Here is an 18,707-nt window from a genome sequence, read left to right on the forward strand (position 1 = left end):
GGAGTAGTGCGACAAAGTCAACTCGTACGCGTGCTTCCTTTGTTGGCGGAACATCGCCTGCAAAGAGTGTTGTGAGCAAATTGGAGGCAGAGGTGGAGGCGGTCATGGTTGCTCAGGGTAATGCATGGGCGCAATCGCCAGAGAGCCTCGACAAGCACAGCGATGCGCTTTGGTAGGGAAAGGGGAAATGATTCTGACTAGTCGAAAGAAAAGACTATGAAAATCCTGTAAAGAAGAAAACGCATGAATTGATAGCTTAAAGCTTGAGACCCAATGCCTGGTTGACTTTTGTACCTTGCTTGATGGACAGATTAAGCATGATTTCCTCAGAACCACCGGGGATGGCATATGCTCGCACGTCACGGTAGAGACGCTCGACTTTTTCACCTTGTCCGCCACGGGTGTAGGACAGACCACCAAAGATCTGAGCAGCTTCACGAGCGCAGTACTCAAACATGAGTGTCGACCTGATTTGTTAGTTTTGACCATGTATAAAAGGGAGCGTACTGTGCTTTGAGACCGGCAACGGCACCACCGAGCATGAGCATGGCTTCCGTGTCACCCATGACTTGTGTCTGGTAGATGACTTCCTCGAGTTTAGCGTGTGCGGCTTCGAGCTGACGGCCCATCTGAGCGAGCTTCATGTTGATGACACCGTGGTCAAAGAGACGCTGGCCAAAGGTCTTGCGCTTGAGGGAGTACTTGAATGCCTCTTCGTAGCAGACACGGGCGAATCCTAAAAGTCAGTATTTGCTCAAAGCAAAGAAAAGGCATACGGTTGGACTGGATGATGATGCCGATACGTTCGTGGTTGAAGTTTTGCATGATGGCCTTGAAGCCCTCGTTTTCCTTGCCAATGAGGTTCTCGACTGGGACTTTGACGTCCTCAAAGGTGATGTAAGTGGTGGCAGAAGACCAGACACCCATGCACTTCATCTGCTTGCAGGTGATGCCGGGCATTGTCTTTTCAATGCAGAGCAAGGAAACACCCTTCATGCCGTCACCGCCAGTACGCACGGCAGTTGTAAAGTAGTCTGCAAGAAGACCGTTTGTGATCCACTTCTTCTCACCATTGACAATGTAGTGCTTGCCATCTGGTGACAACTTTGCCGAACAAGTCAGGTTGGCAACGTCAGAACCTGCATCGGGTTCAGTAATGGCGAGACAGATGCGCTTCTTGCCGGCAATGATGTCTGGGATAACACGCTTCTTAAGAGCTGCTTGGCCGAATTTGAAGAGAGGTGGCAAACCAATACCGTAGCCACCGAGCAAATTCCAAACCACACCACCGGAACCGCAACGAGCCAACTCGTCAGTCAAGATGAGCTCGTGGAAGTGGTCCCATTCTTCGGGGGAGACGGATTTGACGCGAATGTCAGTGTACTCCTTTGGGAATTTCAAACCAATGGCTCCGCACAGGTATCCACGTTCGCCCATTTGTCGGTAGACGGACTCAGGCATGGACTTTGCCTCATCCCATTCATGGCAGTTGGGCATAATCTCTGCTTCCACCCACTCACGGACTTCCTCGCGAAGTCTCTTGTGGGACTCCTTGTAGTAGGGAGAGGCCCAGCCTTGGTACCAGGATGGATCGGCGTAGGGAACCATGTCACCAAAGAAATCCTTCTCGGCAGGTGCATCCTGAACCGGAGATGAAGCTTTGACGGATGGAACGGCGACACCGTTAACATTAGAGGGAACAGCGGAGTCAATGACCTTCTTGGCCTCGCTCTTCTTTGCAGGGGCAGTCTCGCCACCGCCACCAATGGTACCGACCTGCAGCTTGGGCTTGTACTTGTTGAGAATAGCCTTGTTGTGGTACTTCCAGAATTGCTTGGATGCATCCTGTCCAGCGACCTTGAGGACAATCTTCTTGCCACCTGGGTGGTTGTCTAGGAAGGAAGACATGTCATACACGCCATCGTCGACCTGGTCGTTAGTGTGCATTCTTTGAGATGTTTATACGCGTACGATGATGTAGATGTCCTTCTCTGTGTTGTGCTGCTTGACTTGTTCTGCCGTGAATGACTTGGACATGGCTGCTTGAGTGGTGGTGTCTGGTGTATGTCTGTTCTCTTCCCTCTCCCCGGATTCTGTCGGCTCAGGCACCCACATGTCACGCGACCAGCCAATCACAGCGCGGGAAGCAGCAACCACAGGAGTAAGCAGTGCGAAGAGTGCTACACTGTCTACAAGCCTAGCTACAAGACTACAAGACTAGCTACAAGATATTTGTCAAATTCCTCTGCTTGCCCGCTGAAACACTCAATCTGCCTGACCCCGCCCCTGTTTCGCCTCATGAACCCTTGCCAGCTACAGTACTTACGTGCCATGCTCAGCCTACTGTCAGGTACACCTCTACATGACTTCCATTGATGTGCTCTCAATGCCCTTGCTCCCAGGCTATACGCGTCATGCGCAAGATCCCTGCCAAACCCTTCCAAGAGACGTCAAAGCGCGCATTCGCGCCATACAGCAAAAGTTTCCAGGTCTACGACGTCCAAAGAGTAAAGTCCCTTCGTCTGAAGCAAACGCTGTAAGTGTACGCATACCCATCTATTGCTGCGAGGATCAGCTTCTCACGGCTGAACAACTCGAGCAGCTAGGATTGCCAACTGTTACTTCCTCTGGCCAGCTCATCGACTACCAGATCCTGCCGATAGACCGACTCGATGATGAAGAATTGCCGGCGTATTTGCCGCGACAGCGAAAGCCCGGCTTCAAAGGCTGGCTGCAACATCAGTATCGGCGGCGAGAACTTGTTCGAGCAGATGGGACGATCCTATGGGATGAGGTATTTGGCTTGTGTGTGGTAGTTTTCTTTACTGCCGTTGTCGTCGTTGCTGCTGCAGTTGTCTTGGCTGCTCTTATCTAGTCTGCAGCACTGTCTGCTAGCCTCATTCCCAATGCATCTGATGCCACAATGTTTAGAAGCTTGGGCCGTGTCTTTGTGCATTCCATCTGATGAGGTGATCTACGAGGAGCTGAAGGTGATCTGCGCGGCCTGCTCGAGCGGCGACTGCGCAAAGACTCAATACATACTCTTCGACTGCCTTGATAAGGGCTGCAGCTAAGTGCACCGACTCCGCCGGGCCTAGAGGTGAGCCGACATGCAGCGTTGAAACATATGAGGATGTTATTGCTTGAAGCATGACTCAGTAGGACTATATTCGCCTGTGCATGGAGATGTTATGTGAGTGTTCTGGTACCTAGTGAGATAGTCTTTCAGGCAGCATGCGGGATGATAGTTCAATGACACTGCATATGATCATGCCATGATAACAATGAGAAGTCGAACGGCGGCTCCTCGACGTCATGCGTGGGCAAATGATTTGACAGGCGTCAATCTCAGATCGCCCGACGATAGGGACAACCATCCACAAGACACAGATCCAGTGTATAGCTGCTATGCAACGTCGAGCAACCTGACAGCTCCTGTAGCTGCCACATGTCAGAAGATGCGCAGCGGAAGTTGACTGAACCCGCAAACACACGACAGCTTGCTACCTTGCAACTGCTGCAGCCCTTGTTTCAACTTGTGGTTGCTTATCTACTTGACGTTGATGTAGCGACCCGTGGGGCCCCTGCGCCTCACCACAGGCTATGAATACCTGTGCGGCTGCTGCTGTCACTCTTGCTTGCGTCTATAAGGTAGACAAGCAGACATACCCAACCTAGTCACCACCAATGCCATGAACAAGCTTACCCAGTTTGCGCGTCAACGTGTCAAAGCCGTCAAGCGACTTCCATTCGATGTGCTCATTCTCAAACGTATCCTCCGCTCAGCAGCGAGCTTGACCATATGTACAGCACTCATCCTGGTCGTACCCACCTCGCAGTTTCTTGGTCAAAACTCTTTCCTGTTGGGCACTGCAGCCATCTACCTATTCCCGAAAGGAACGGTCGGTTCGCAGTTCCTCCTCAGCTGCATCTCCTACTTTGGCTTCCTGCTTGGACTCGTTTGGTACAACATTGTCTCCCACATCGCCATCCATGTCCCAGAAACAGGCAAGCGTGTCTTTCTCTACATCTTCTTCCTCATTGGCGCATTCATGTGCGGCTGGACACGATCTAGATGGACCTTGTCGTACCTTGGCATCAACTTCTTCATGATTGTTCAGATCTTTGGTCTTGTCAATGCAATTGAGCTCGCTGAGCATACGGTCCAGCCATTCACCGACTACTTTTACGTCTTCACCTTTGGTACCCTCATTACCTTTGCATGCAGCTTGATTTGGCCAGAGAACACAGCTATTACCATTGAGAAGCATTTGCTGAGCTCATTGAATGCTGCCACAGACTTGGTGGAGCATCATGGTAGCGGGAGCAAGCGAAGCAAAAGCAAGTTTTCCGATGTGAAAGGCTTCAACGACAAGCTCATGGCGTCCATTGATGCGAGCAAGTATGAAGTGGTCTACAGTCGCATCCCTCCTGCGTCACTACAACTCATCAACGCTGGTATTGCCGACCTAATCAACAAGTTGTATGTGCTTGATGAAGTCCTCAGAGATCTTTCATCAAAGGCTCAAGTGCTGGGCAGTCGTGAAGCATATATTGAAGGACTCCTCGCAGACATGGCACTCTTGCACGGTCGTCTTCTTCGTGCCATCGTGCAAAACATGCAAGATGCTATCGCAGGTCGTCAGCAGGATCTCGAAGGTCAGTCAACTGCCCAGCTCGAAGTACAACTCAATAAATGCCAAAGAGCTCTTTCGAATCTTCCACCAACCGACAAAACTGATTTGGAGAGTCGAGCAATCAATGACCAAGCTGTTCACGCTGCCTTTGAAGTTGCCAAGAACCTCCTGCTGATGTACGGCAACTCTGTCAAGGCATCACAAGCCGCCTGTCATCGCCGCAGACTCTTTTGGCCATCAGGGGTCCGACTCACCTGGCCAACAATGAGGAAACAACCTGGTGTATGGCGTTACTGGATCGCACATCGTGCAAGCATCTTTCGAGACTCTCAGCACACTGCCTATGCGGTCAAATTCACCCTCGTCATGGGCATCCTCAGTATCTTCCCCTTCATTGATGATTGGCGAGTCTGGTATCGCGATGTGCGTGGACACTGGTCCATGATTAGTGCCATGGTTGTCATGGAAGTCGCTCGTGGTCTCGTCTTTCGTTCTGCTTTGATGAAAGGTGCTGGTGCCATTCTTGGCGGTTTGATGGCGTTGATCTTATTCAGTATCTCTGCTGAACGATTGGCGAGCATCTTGTTGACTCTGCCCTGTGCCATCTTCATCTACTACATTGCGCTACACCCACGCTATGGCAAGATGGGCCTCGTCGCTGCACTTGCATACAACCTCGTCTTGAACCAAGGACATACCTCGGAAGAACCCTACATGGCATACTTGAAGCGAACAGCAACCCTCGTGGGCGGTATCGCTGTGGCTGTTCTGGTGCATGTACTCGTCTTTCCATACCATGCACGACGTGTGCTCAAGGAAGAGACGTGTTTGGCATTTGATGCACTCGCGAGTGGTTTCCATGAATTGGCTCACGATGCAGACTACATCTCGGAACGGAAGGATGTCGTTCGACACTTGAATGCTGCCAGGACGCTCATCAACATGACGCACTGGGAGCCGAGCTTGAAAGGGCCATTTCCCAAGGAAATGTATCAGAATGTGCTGCAATGCGCCTACCAGCTTGAGGACATCTTGACGTATGCACAACGCTCTGAGAGCTGCGGCGAAAAGACCAATTTGAATGCGTCAAGGGATGATGTGATGAGAAGCATGGCAAAGGACCTCTACTTGCTAGCCCATGCACTCCACACGAGATCCAGCAGTATTGTGCATCTCGCTGCGAATTTGCCAGACGCGCTGACAAGCTATCGCCAGCTTTTGGTCGCGAAGCCCTGGCAGTCAAGCAGCAGCCTCGATATAAGTCAGTGTGATGGACAAGCCGAATCGGCGTCATTCTTCTACCTCTGCAAACTCATGTCTGGGCCCATGACACGCATGTCTTTACTGATTCATGAAGCCATCGCTGGTCGATTTCTTCCAGATATCATCCACAGAACGAGCGCTAGCTTAGCCACATCACCACAGCTCTCGACGCACAAGCCCAATCTGTCGCCACTCGTGCTCTCTTCAACGCCGTCGACTGACCTCGAGAAACTGCCTACAACCACGAACCTGCTACCAGAAATGGCAGTCTCTGCAGAGGAACGTGAGATTATTGCTGCACGTTCGCGACGAAGCAGTGTAGGTGGACGCATTCGAGGTTCCAATGCAAGTTTCCTATCGACTCTGCAGCTACCGAGAATCGAACAAGGTCTTGTCGTGTCTCCAACAGAGACGCTGGTTAGTCCGCAACCAGTATTTGACAACTCGCCCATTGAATCACCACAAACTCGGCGTCCGAGTATCACCATTCAACTTCCCTCAATGCCAGATGGCGTGGCACGTCCCTTCCAACGATAGCTTATAGTTTTGCATAGCGTCTCTCAACAATCTCATGCTCTTCTTTGGGACTCATTTGCGGTGCAAAGAAAGATCAGACTACCGCTGCTGTATACCCAAGCGCTCTTCACGCGTCTTGCCACGTTTTCCATCCCATTGAGCCTCCACCACGGGCGAATGCATCCCAGTATCGGCATTCTCAGCGCGCGTTGCGTCGCCAGCTGCTGCCAATTGTCCTGCAAGACGCTGCTCCTTCGCGTCTACATAGTCGTGTAAGTCTTCATGTGCCAATTGAATGGCAGTCGGAGGTCTGCGCAGCATGCTGGATGATAGCAACGGCTTGTCTCCACGACTTGATGAGGGCGTGCACGTCTGTCGTGTCAGCACACGTTAGTAAGTTCAGATGGCACAGCTTCCACCGCTGCACAAACTCGAAAGGATATACTACTATATGTAATGACGCAGACGCATCGCTAGATTAAAGTAACTTCACAAGGCCAGTCTAGACCTGCTTCTCCAGCGATTGCTGCAAGACAAGTTCTGCGTACAAGCCGCCATTCGCAAGAAGCTCGCCATGCGTCCCCTTCTCAATGATACGCCCATGCTCAAACACGAAAATGACATCCGCCTTTTGAATACTCGACAGTCGATGCGCAATCGCCAAGGTTGTACGACCTTTCGCTGCCTTGTCCAGAGCAGCTTGTACCACCTTCTCCGACTCTGAGTCAAGTGCCGAGGTTGCTTCATCGAGCAGCAAGACTTTCGGGTTGCGAATCAACGCTCTGGCAATAGCAATCCGTTGCTTCTGTCCGCCAGACAATGCTGTACCACGACTGCCACACATCGTCTCGAAGCCCGAGGGCAATGATTCAATGAAGTCCAAAATGTTGGCATCCCGACACGCTTGTTCAAGCGCCTCTTGTGTCACTTTCTCGCTGTTCTCTGCACCAAGCAAGATATTGAAACGGATCGTACCTTGGTAAAGTGTTGGTTCCTGACTGACGAGCGACATGGATTTTCTGAGCTCACTCAAATTGTACTCGGCAATTTCGTGTCCATCGATCGTAATGCTGCCTGACAATGGATTGTAGAAGCGTTCCACAAGGCCGACGGTCGTCGACTTGCCACAGCCGGAAGCACCCACCAACGCACAATAGCTTCCCGGCTCTATCCGCAAGTTCAAACCACGCAAGACAGGTACATCAGGTCTAGTCGGGTACCGGAAATGAACATCCTTGAACTCAATGGCTCCCTCCGTGACGCCATTCTTGAGACCATCCTTGGACCAGCTGTCAATCTCAGGCTGACGCTCAAATAGTCCAATGATCTTTTGTGCTGAACCCTTAGCTTTCATGATGTCTGGTGCAAAGGAGAAGAATTGACCAGCAGACTGACTGCCAAATGTAATAGCGATGAAGCAGATGAAAAAGTCGTAGACGTTGATTTCATTGTTGACGATGAGACGCGCACCATACCAAAAGGCAAGGCCGTTGATCAGAAAGGTGATCGATTGACTGAGTGCAAAGAAGACTGATGTCTTGAGTGTCGAGATGTAAGCCTGCTTCTGTGGACCTTCAAGAGATTGCCGGTACGTTGCGAAAACATCGTCTTCGCGCGTGAGCGATGCCACAGTACGGATGACCGAAGTGGCCTCACAGGCAAAGTTGGCACTGCTTTCATACGCATTCTTGATGCGTTCTTGAAAGATGGCGAGCAACTTGAAACGCAGGTAGCCAGCAACAATCAATACAGGCATGCAAGCAAGGACGACAAGCGCCAATTTCCAATAGACCACGAGTGACAAGACGGCGCTCGAGATGAGATTGACAAAGACAGTCAGGATGGTCCCAAGGGTGTTGCCATGAAGTCCAGCAAGATCTGTACACTGCGTGGCAAGTGACGAGGTCAATGCTCCAGTCGAATTTTCGTCCTTGTCAAAGAAGGCCACATCTTGTCGCAAAATGTTTCGGAATGTCAGCAGACGTACACGACGCACCATCATCTCGCTGCACATGCCGAAGAAGAAGGCTGTAGCGAAATAGGCAAAGAACTCGACAACAGCAATGATGAACCAAAGCAATGCGTAAAAGTTGGCGTCCGATTGGAACCCTGCTTGTTGAGGGTTCGTAAAGAGGGTGATGAGCTTTGCAAAAACGATAGCTTGAGCTGGATAGACTGCTCCACACAACACGGAAGCGACAGCACCGACCAGCATAAAGTGCCACTCGGTGGTGTTGAACTTACCAATTTCCTTGATCAGGTAGAAGATACTGTGCTTCTTGCGCTTGCCTTCGGCCGTTTGCTCGGCAAGTACACGTGCAGAGATGGATTGCCCAGTCGCAGTGCGCGCAAGTGCAAGTCTGTCACCCATTGCTTTTTGTTCGTATTGCTCCAACTCGGCATCTTGAGACTTTTGTTTCTGAGCAAGACGCTGTGCTTCAACCAGTGCAAAGTAAGCGCCACGCTTATCGAGCAAGTCATTGTGTGTACCTTGCTCAACGATACGGCCTTTCGTCATGACGACAATGTTGTGTGCATTCTTGATGGTCGCAAGTCGGTGTGCAATAACGATAGAGGTGCGGTTGCTCGATGACGAAGCCTTGTCCAGTGCATCTTGCACAACACCTTCAGACTTGGTGTCCAATGCAGCCGTTGCTTCATCAAGAATCAAAATCTTGGGGTTTGATACAATGGCACGAGCAATGGCAACACGTTGCTTCTGCCCGCCACTCAGTAGCATACCTTTTTCACCCACATGCGTATCATACCCATGCGGTAGTTGTGCAATGAAATCGGCTGCATTCGCTTGTTCACAAGCAAAGATGACCATCTCGCGCTTCTTTTCAATGTCGGCATGCTCCCATTCAGTGCCAATCAAGCCGTGTGCAACATTCTCAAACACGGTTGTGGCAAACAAGTTTGGCTCCTGGCTGACAAGCGAAATGTGTGCTCGTAGGGACTTGATGTTGATGTCCTTGATGGGCATACCATCGACCGTAATCTCACCAGAGATCGGGTCATAGAAACGCTCAACCAGTCCAACAATGGTAGACTTGCCAGACCCACTTGCCCCAACGAGAGCTGTGACGCGGCCAGCTGGGATGTGTAGCGACATGTCGTACAAGACTGTCTGTTCTGCTCGTGCAGGATAAATGAAGTGCACATTCTTAAGCTCAATCTCACCGCGAAGTTCTTTAATGTGGATACCTTCCTCGCTGTAGACATCAATAGAGGGCACACGGTCGATTGTTTCGAAAATCTTCTGACCAGCAGAGACGGCGTAGTTAAAGGCCTGAATATTGGGAGCGATTTGTCCAAGGGCAAAACTACCAATAATCACAGCAAAGAAGACGTTGATGACGATACCTGTGTCGAGTTCTCCACGGACCAACATGCGTGCGCCCTGGAAGAAGGCCAGACCATAGGCAGAGTACATGATGAAGAAGATGGATCCTAGCAGAGCTCCAAGAGAGAAGGCCTTTTTCTTGCCAGCCTTTTCAGAAGAACCGAGGAAGGAGTCGTATAGCTTGGCGAGTTTCTCTTGCGTACCGAATGATTGTGTGATGCGAACAGATGAGATGACCTCCTCAGCGAGCGTTCCACCAGTCGAGTAGAACTCGAGGGTTTGTTTGGTATACTTTTCAACAAAAGTCGAAATGCCGCCCATGGCCAGCATCATCGCAGGTAAAATAGACGCCAGAATCAGCGTGAGTTTCCAGTTCTTGATGAATGCAATGATAAAGGCGGAAAAGAATGTTGCGACACCCGACAAGGCCAAGCCAATCTTCTCGCTGATGCCATCTTGGATAAGGTTGGTGTCGGATGTGATGCGCGTCGTAACTTCGCCTGCACCAAGTTTGTCAAAGTATCCTATATTTTGACGCATGATTGCACGGAGATATTCTTCGCGAATTCTCCTTGATACATTCTCGCCTGCGCAGATGAAGGCGCAAGTGTAGATATATGTCGTAACAAATACCCCTATAGCGATGTAGACGAAGTACAGTGTGAGTCGATTGACGTCGTCCTGAAATTGCTGTTTGCCTTGTCCACGAGTGACATTGGTGAAAGACTGAGTCAATGAACCAAAGACGATTGTCATGAGCGGCTGCTGTTAGTTTTTGTGCTTGTATGTATGGCATCACTTACCAAAGCCGCGCCCGCAGCAATACATGTGATGACGGCGATAGCCTCAAGCAACAAGTCTTGTTTTGAGGCAAACCGGAAAAGACCAAAGTAGGTCACCGGTTTGCTCTTGCTCGTCTCAATTTGTGCCAGGAGCGCCGTCCGTTGCGCCTCAGTGAGGCGCGCAAGTGGGTCTTCTCCTCCTACAGCAGTCCGGTCGCTGTTCTTCGACTCAGAAGCGGCCGGCGACACGGAGCCGTCTGGCCTGTCTGGAGTCGTCCTTTTGGAGCGCTTAAAAAGCATAGCTCTTGGATAACAGTGCCTTGGCGTTGTTCCCTTCTATTCTGATGATAGATGACGCTTTCTCGAGAGGTATGCAAGTAACAAATACTCAAGCAAGTGCAGATAAGTAAAGAGGTAGAGTGCTGACGAGATTGATGATGAAGCTCTGGACAGATATAGAGGCCGCGGCCTTGGCTCAGTGCAGCTGCCGCGTGTTTGCTTTTCGCTCGAGGATTTAGTTTCGCCGGGGGGTTGCGCTAAATTGCCTGGGTGAGCTGCAGCTTGAAGCGCGAATCGGGCAACTCAGGGCGAGGGCGCGATTGACAGCAACGTAACACGGCATATTTAGATAGGGGTATACGTAAAACACTTTATATACCATTACTGATAGCAGCCGAGGGTTCTAACTGCAGTGTCTGTGTGCGTCTATCCAAGCTACGCGTCTGGGCTGTCAGTGCTCTGCAAAGACGAGAAAGACTACTACTTGGTCGAAAGGACCTGCATTTGCCAGCCAGCAGCTGAGAGGGTGTCTTCGGGTAATGCTCGCTAAGCAACGCTTCGTGATTGTGAATCAAAGCTTGCCCTTCGGTAAATGGGTGACTTCTTGCACGACACTTATAACGATGATACCTGCATCAATTCCGATTCGACTTTGACTATCGATGACTTATCTCTTCCATGCTGAGGTCAAAATTTCGAATCTACGAGGACATCAACGTCAATGTCGCTTTTACTTTGAATCGTTGATGCTAGCGGGTTCGAGAAGCTCTTGGCCGAGACTTGCTCAAACCCTTCATTGAACATGAAGTTGAGCATGGCTCTACCAGCTCAGATCAACCTGTTCTGCCTCTGCAAGGTGAACGACGGCCTCCTTCAATGCACTCGCCTGCTCTCCTGCCTTGACCCGTCCAAAGTAGATTTGGCAGTCTAAATTGACACACAACACTTCACGCTCGCTCTCCTGACAAGCTCGACAAATCTTGAGCAGATCGTCTCGCGTGGTGGCAACTGCAAGTGCTTCCTCCTTCTTCGTTGCGATGATGCCCAAAGCGTCCTTTGCATGCGTTGTGCAGAGCTTTCTGCTAGGTGGACAGTCTTGACCACATATAGCACACTTGGCCAACTGCTTCTTGCCAGCTTTGAGAAAGGCTCCCATGACGCCTGTACCCTTGACGGCCACTTTTTGCTTCGTCGTGCTTCCAGCTCCTTTGAGCAGGCTTTCAGCCTCCTTGACTGGCATCATGAGTTCGAGTATTCGCAGCACAGGATTATGCACTGTGTGTGCAAGGTAATAAGCATAATCCAGTAGCAAGCCTTTTTCCATCACATAAACCGGATCCTCGGCCTTTTCATAGCCTGGCGCTTTTGGAGCTCCCTGAACAAAGCAGTATCGAATTCGTTCGCCATCTCGAAAGATTCGAGAAGGCTGACGTGCACGCATCTTCTCAATGACAGAAATGTGCGCCTGCTTGCCAGAATAGTCGGATGCATCTGTGCCTAGCCATAGTCCCTTGGTCATGACAAACTGTGATACATCGAGTTTGCCGTCCAATATCTGGCTCACGACTGCGCTCACAGACTGCTTGACTTGAGTGACGATGCTTTGTCTGTCTGCTGCCGTGATCTTTTGGTCATGAGCATTGTTCTTTGCTGGGAAGAGAAGTTTAAAGATGTCACCGAGGATGGTGTCGAGCAAGGGCACTGCGTCTCGCCGATTTACTTCTATGCCCTTGACATCCACGCCATCAGGCTCGTCTGGCTTTGTCCAGATAAGTCCTGCGTAGCGCTTACGATTCTGTAGTAGTGAGGGAAAGAGAACTTTCTCAAATTCAAGCTGTATAGGCTCAGGCCAGATCTGGGACACTTCTTCACTGATTTGCTTGCCAAGCTGAATGGCCTCATCGACAGTCGCGCCTGGGACCTGCAGGAAGACTGAATCGGTATCGCCATAGACGACACGGACTTGCCGTGCTGCATAGCGCTTCTCGATCTCTTCCTTTGCATGTGCCAAGAGTCGGGCTCCTTCACTGATAGTGGCATCAGCAATGGCAAGATTCTGTACCTTGGCATCTCGTGCGCCCATCGCCCCGTATACTGCATTCGCCACGACTTTGATGGCTTTTTGACGACCGTCCAATACACGATGTAGCGTCGCATCCGTCGTAGACTGTGCCATGAGTTTCTTGACACGTCCACGTTCCGCGAGAAAGTGTTCTAGGATGCGTGGCACGATGCCGCGTTTTGTTTCTGCATTGACAAAGGTCGCACCACCAAAGCCGACCCATGTGTCATCCTGGGTGAGGCCAGAAGCAGCTGCTGGTGCACCAGGCATGACTTCTGTTGAAAAACACAAGTTGCGTGCAATCAGAATACTCGGGTAAAGCGAGCGAAAGTCGAGCACTGCAACAGGGTGCTGAGTATCATAAGCGACTTCTGGCATCCAATTGAGGGCAGATTGAGTCATCTGATCGCCTGATCTATTGCGTTCAGGCACAACAACATCGAGTTCTTTACAAAAACGATGAAGGCAACTCCAGAACCGCTTCATTTGGCCCTTCTCAACCACATCCACAAAGTTGAGGCCAGTCACACGTGCGAGCTCGACGTAGGTGATGAGACTTGCTTGTGTCCTGAGTAAACACAATGCAGCTTCGCCTTCGAGTAAGGCATAGCCAAGCACGCGGCATTGCTCGTCTGCATCGCTATCATCTCGCCACAGACGAGCAAGGGTTGTAGTCGAAAGCTTTTCCAACGTTCGACCAGCCAAAACACTAGATGCTTCATTGAGAGAATAGGTGCGTAGTCGTTCTTCTCGTTCAATGACACTCCGCAGATCGAGCACAAGTCGACCGGTACACCCGAGTTCTGTGTGTTCTCGATTCGACACAGCACTCATCTTGCGTTCCTTTTTCAGCCAAGCGCCAGAATACAACTGACGACGTTTCGTTTTGAGTGAGACATGGCTGAGTCGAGAAAGGTGAACAACGTCCTTCAAGCCAAGATCCACACCTCGTTGGAGAATAGCAGGAATGGCATCTGCCGTGACATCGTACCCGCTCAGGACATCCGGGTCATACGCCAGGAATAATTCTCGAAATGCGGCAATCATGGCAGTTTCCGACTCGAGGATATGGACTTGCGCTGATTTAGTGGATTCAAGGAGACCCACATCCAGTGCATCTTTGCCATATGTCAGAATGAGCTTCTTGTCTGCATCTGATGCATCGCCAATGACGCGCGATGTGAGAATGACGGTGATACATGCAATGATTTCGCTTGTCACTTCACCGTCTTTTGATTTCGTCACTTTTGTCTTCTTCTTCGTGGGTGTCACAGGTGCAGACTTGTTGCTCGTGCCATTTGGCAAGACGAGACAACTGCATAAGAGACAACGAAGCGGTGGGAGTTTACTCCAAGCAGCAGTCTTGGCTTCATCATGCTTACTCGGACTCGGCGACAATGCTTCAATATCTCTGTACGATGCTTCTGCCGTGAGAGAAGCACGTTCATAAGGTACAGTAGGCTCGAGCAGACTATACTTGCCAGCGGGAATCTTGACCCATCCACAACCCGTCAATCCCAAGTCACACATGAATCGTAAGTCAAAGGAAACACCCGTTTCATAGACTTGTGCTGAATAGAGTTTCCCTTGTTGAAACAAATTGAGCAAGCCAGGCAATTCGTCCGCTTTGCCAAGGATAATTGCAATCTGACTCGCATCGCTAGGTCGTTCTAGGATGATCTTCAAGAAGCGTGTATACTTTTGTGCATCTTTGCGGAAATAGTCGAGTGGTTCTCTTGTACACAACTCAAATGAGAGTGCTGCAACCGGTTGTTTGAGATTTTGCCGCAACCCTGCTTCAAACGCAACATAGTCGTCTGCTGTAAATGCTTGAGTGATGGGATAATACAGTGATTGGCGAAAATCACGGACCAGTAAGATCAATGAATCACCGGCTTCCGTGACGCCATGGATGCGAATCAGAGAGTCTTGGAGTTTATCTTTTGGATCTTCACATTCGAGGATGGAAAAGATTAGTTCTGTTGAGGGTGTGAGAGTACTAGGAGGTCTAGCGTAGGGTGAGACGTCAAAGCTTGTGGATTCTCGTTTACGCTTCATGAATGAATGAGTAGTCAGTGTCTTTGAGTCGTCGACGTCATTTAACGTTCTGGACGTCGAACAACCACACAACAAGCAAGGAAGAGGCAGTGAAGGGCAAGCCAGAGGTTTGTATTATTAGGATGCATTGCTAAGACAGTCGTCTACTAAAAGTGAAAAGAAAGATCGTCCCTTACACGTCCATCTAGTCAATGACGAAGTAGGCTGTATGAAATAGGGTTGTTCTTTTTTTTGTGTTTCAGGATACAACGGAAAGAGAGAGAGTGTGAGACAGTGTAGCAAAAAGAAGAAAGGTTGAAGCAATGGAGCTTGAGAATAGAAGAGACCGTCTAGTGGTCCTTCTCGTGCTTCGTAGAAACACGTTGCAACGCAACAACAAAGTCTTCGAGTGATCGTCCCGACTTGGCTGCCTTGCTCTTTGGTGATCGCCTGTTCATGGTGTCGTCAAATGCAACGGACTCTGAGAGGAGGTAGTAGACACCTGCCATCATGCAGAAGATACCGAGAGAGAAGAGCCAAACGCGGACGATAGCCACAATCGATGTGTTGCCACCAACAAACCAACCGAAAAGACAGAAGAGCGTAGCGAGCACATCGACAATGAACACAGCACCAGCCAATTGCCAAGAAGGCAATGAGCTCCAGAAAGGTCCATTGGCACGGGTGACGAAAATGAGCCAGTTCTCGGTGAGGGAGATTTCGAGGAAGAGGACTTCATCCACAACACCGAAGTTCTGAACAATACCAAACGAACCATTTCCTGAACCAACCTCCTTAACACCGATACCACCAGCGTACATAGTTGTAAGACAAATCCACGTTCCGACAGCCAGTACAATACCGAGGACGGTAGACAGTCCCCAGAGCTTTGGCAAGTTCCACTTGACGGGTGTCATGGAGTATGGTGCATTGTCATAGGCAATAGCCAAGGTTGCCACATCGGCGAAAATGGCAATGAAGACAACCAACTCGAGCTGAAGCGAACGGTTAAGGATGATGATCCAAAGACCGAGGAAGAGTTCCAAGTGGAGGGAGAGAGCGATACGGTACACGACGTATGCGTACATGCGGTGGAAAATCTGTCGGGAAGTCTTGAGGGCATCGATAATGGCACCGAGACCGGGAGCGAGGAAGACAATGTCAGCGGCGGAACGAGCAGCGTCGGAAGCACCTTCAACAGCAATACCAGTGTCGGCCTTCTTGAGGGAGGGAGCATCGTTGACACCGTCACCCGTCATGGCAACGAGGTATCCACGCTGTTGGAGAATCTCAACGACATTGTACTTGTGCTGGGGGAAGACCTCGGCGAAACCATCGGCAGCCTCAACAAAGTCGTACACTTCCGAACCAGGCATATCACCACCACCACCGAGACCGAGACGTTCAGCATTGTAGACATTGGTGCCCATACCGAGCTGCCTCATCGTTTCCTTTGCAATACCAACAGCATCACCCGTAAGCATCTTGATGCGGAGACCGAGACGAACAGCTTCGTTACAGGTCTTGCCGGTATCGTGACGAGGAGGGTCAGAGCAAGGCATGATACCAAGAATCTCCCAGTTTTGACCTTCAATCTTGCGAGCAACACCAAGGGAACGGAAACCACGCGATGCAAACTCAGCAACCTTGTCCTTGTAAGCATTGCCGATCTCATCAGGAACGGGGTGGTCTTCCTCAACGGTACGCAGAACAAAGAGAGGAGCACCCTTGACACAGGTCATGCGCACACCTTCAGGTGATTCAACAATAGCAGTAACCTTCTTGGAGACCGGGTCGAAGGGGAAGAACTCGAGGAGCTTGTACTTGGCAAGGACAGATTTGGGACCAGGGTAGAACTTGAGGGACTTGAGGAAAGCCTTGTCAATAGCATCAATACCCTTCTTCTTGCGAGAAGCAGCGAGACATCCACAAAGCATGAGGTCATCACCAGACACACCTTCAACCGTGAACGGCTCAGCAAGGGAGAGCTTGTTCTTGGTGAGGGTACCAGTCTTGTCGGAACAGAGAATCTCAACACCGGCAAGCGACTCAATGGCAGAGAGCTTCTGGACAATGGCGCGCTTCTTGGCAAGGTAGGCAGCGCCGACAGCCATGGTGGTAGTAACAACAGCGGGCAAACCGACGGGGACACCGATGATGGTGATGGCGAGGGTGTACTCCAGGATGAGAGCGATACGAGTAGAGCGGTAGAAGGCCGAGATGTAGACACCGAGGAGGGTAACGATAACCAAGACGAGAAGAATGGTACCGATACCGTTGAGGACCTCTGTGAAGTGACCTTGACCGCCGGAAGCCTTGTTGACGAGTGCAGCGGCCTTACCAACAAAGGTAGAGTCACCGGTGGCAGTAACAACCATGAAGGCCTCACCACGCTTGACAGCGGCGGAACCATACATGTTGTCGCCGCAACGCTTGTCAACGGCAAGAGACTCACCAGTCATGGCAGACTGGTCGACCTGGAGGAAACAGTCTTGGGTGACGAGACGACCATCTGCTGGGCAAATGGTACCTTCCTCGAGCTGGAGAATATCACCTGGAACGACTTCGGGGGCTTCGATGTCGATGAGGTTGCCGTTACGGAGGACAGTGGCTTTGAGAGCGAGGGTCTTTTTGAGCTCATCGACAATGGAACCGGCCTGGTACTCTTGGATGAAACCGACAAAGGCGTTGAGGAGCAAGAGACCGCAAATGACACCAAAGTCGACCCAATCACGGAGACCGGCAGCGAGAATGGCAGCTGCCTCCATGACAAATTGAATGGGACCAACAAAGAAGTGAAGGAACTTGAGGATCAAGTTTTCCTTCTCCTCCTTCATCTGGTTGAGACCGTACTTCTTTCGACCTGGCAGATTAGTAGGCATTCAAAAAACAAGGAGAGAAACTTACGGTTGAGCACCTCAGAGTCAGAGAGACCAGTGCGGGTGTCTGTCTGGAGCAGCTCCTCGGGGACTGGCTTTGCGGAGACGCCATCAGCAACGGAGCCGTCTTCCTCCTCTTCCTCTGCGCCATCTGCAGATTCGAGCTCAGCAATCAGCTCGTCCATGTCCTCGTCGTCCTCCTCATCGTCGTCTTCGTCGTGGTGGCCTGGGAGAGCGGCTGCTGGGGCTCCTGGTGCGGTGTTGGCACCGACAGCTGGGTGGGCTGCCTTTTCATTCTCTGCGAGGTAGTCCCGCTGTGCGCTGTCTGTGTTGTGGGTGGTGGCCGTGACGATGGGCGGTTGGATGCCGCTCATTGCTGGGAGAGAGAGAGAGTGTTGGGTGGTGTGTGTTGGTGTAGGGGGAAGGGAAGGGAGAAGGGTTGTTGGGTTGCTGCTTCCCTGCTGCTGCTGCTGCTCGCTGCCTGTTGCTGAGTTGTGCAGTTGACTGTGATGGGCGAGGAATGGACGGGGGAGGGCGAGTGGGCAGGATTTATATAATTCCAGAGGCGGATTCCCTGACTGATCCTTACTGCCTGCTCAGAGGATATTGTCTACTGCTGCTGCTACGGGTATCCTCCTGCTCCTCCTAGTAAGGGGAACAGCCTGCATTTGTCTCTCTATGACAGCACCTGCCTCATCCTCTGCCACGCTCCCTGCTTCATTCACGCAAACACAAACATCAACCCAAACAAGAGTCCGGCACCGACTCGCATGATGCTCATTGACTCACCCACTGAGAACAAGCCCTTCAATCCTGCAGCACAAGACGTCTCACCTGTCATGACTCATGGGCTATGCTAGAGCACGAGATACTCTGTTGTTTGCTGTGACTTGACTTGACTCCCTG

The 18,707-nt window shown here is 50.9% G+C and overlaps 6 protein-coding genes across 6 annotated transcripts; 2 read left to right on the forward strand and 4 right to left on the reverse strand.

Annotated features, from left to right (window-relative positions):
* Positions 1-224: 224 nt before the first annotated feature.
* On the reverse strand, positions 225-2,067 carry BCR37DRAFT_367189 (acyl-CoA dehydrogenase). The gene is made up of 4 exons (XM_040868293.1): positions 1,972-2,067; positions 777-1,929; positions 508-736; positions 225-467 (listed from the first exon to the last, which is right to left on the reverse strand). The coding sequence occupies exons 1-4, from the start codon at positions 2,035-2,037 to the stop codon at positions 257-259; spliced, it is 1,659 nt and encodes a 552-aa protein (XP_040725762.1). The 5' UTR covers positions 2,038-2,067; the 3' UTR covers positions 225-256.
* A 295-nt stretch (positions 2,068-2,362) lies between these two features.
* On the forward strand, positions 2,363-2,875 carry BCR37DRAFT_392525 (uncharacterized protein; the record flags this gene model as incomplete). Its single annotated transcript, XM_040871168.1, has 1 exon — positions 2,363-2,875. One exon carries the CDS (start codon positions 2,363-2,365, stop codon positions 2,873-2,875), a length of 513 nt encoding a protein of 170 aa, XP_040725763.1.
* Positions 2,876-3,777: 902 nt separating this feature from the next.
* Positions 3,778-6,787, forward strand: BCR37DRAFT_379175 (uncharacterized protein). The gene has a single exon (XM_040869203.1). The coding sequence runs from the start codon at positions 4,053-4,055 to the stop codon at positions 6,435-6,437; it is 2,385 nt and encodes a 794-aa protein (XP_040725764.1). The 5' UTR covers positions 3,778-4,052; the 3' UTR covers positions 6,438-6,787.
* Positions 6,788-6,834: 47 nt separating this feature from the next.
* On the reverse strand, positions 6,835-11,072 carry BCR37DRAFT_367190 (P-loop containing nucleoside triphosphate hydrolase protein). The gene is made up of 2 exons (XM_040868294.1): positions 10,566-11,072; positions 6,835-10,524 (listed from the first exon to the last, which is right to left on the reverse strand). Exons 1-2 carry the CDS (start codon positions 10,842-10,844, stop codon positions 6,919-6,921), a joined length of 3,885 nt encoding a protein of 1,294 aa, XP_040725765.1. The 5' UTR covers positions 10,845-11,072; the 3' UTR covers positions 6,835-6,918.
* A 571-nt stretch (positions 11,073-11,643) lies between these two features.
* On the reverse strand, positions 11,644-14,943 carry BCR37DRAFT_346426 (DNA polymerase family B-domain-containing protein; the record flags this gene model as incomplete). Its single annotated transcript, XM_040867687.1, has 2 exons — positions 11,644-14,025; positions 14,131-14,943. 2 exons carry the CDS (start codon positions 14,941-14,943, stop codon positions 11,644-11,646), a joined length of 3,195 nt encoding a protein of 1,064 aa, XP_040725766.1.
* A 50-nt stretch (positions 14,944-14,993) lies between these two features.
* On the reverse strand, positions 14,994-18,526 carry BCR37DRAFT_298279 (uncharacterized protein). The gene is made up of 2 exons (XM_040866894.1): positions 17,830-18,526; positions 14,994-17,785 (listed from the first exon to the last, which is right to left on the reverse strand). Exons 1-2 carry the CDS (start codon positions 18,173-18,175, stop codon positions 15,273-15,275), a joined length of 2,859 nt encoding a protein of 952 aa, XP_040725767.1. The 5' UTR covers positions 18,176-18,526; the 3' UTR covers positions 14,994-15,272.
* Between the last annotated feature and the right edge of the window lie 181 nt (positions 18,527-18,707).

This window comes from Protomyces lactucae-debilis, assembly GCF_002105105.1.
Source record: "Protomyces lactucae-debilis strain 12-1054 chromosome Unknown BCR37scaffold_8, whole genome shotgun sequence".
NCBI classification, from domain to species: Eukaryota; Fungi; Ascomycota; class Taphrinomycetes; order Taphrinales; family Protomycetaceae; genus Protomyces; species Protomyces lactucae-debilis.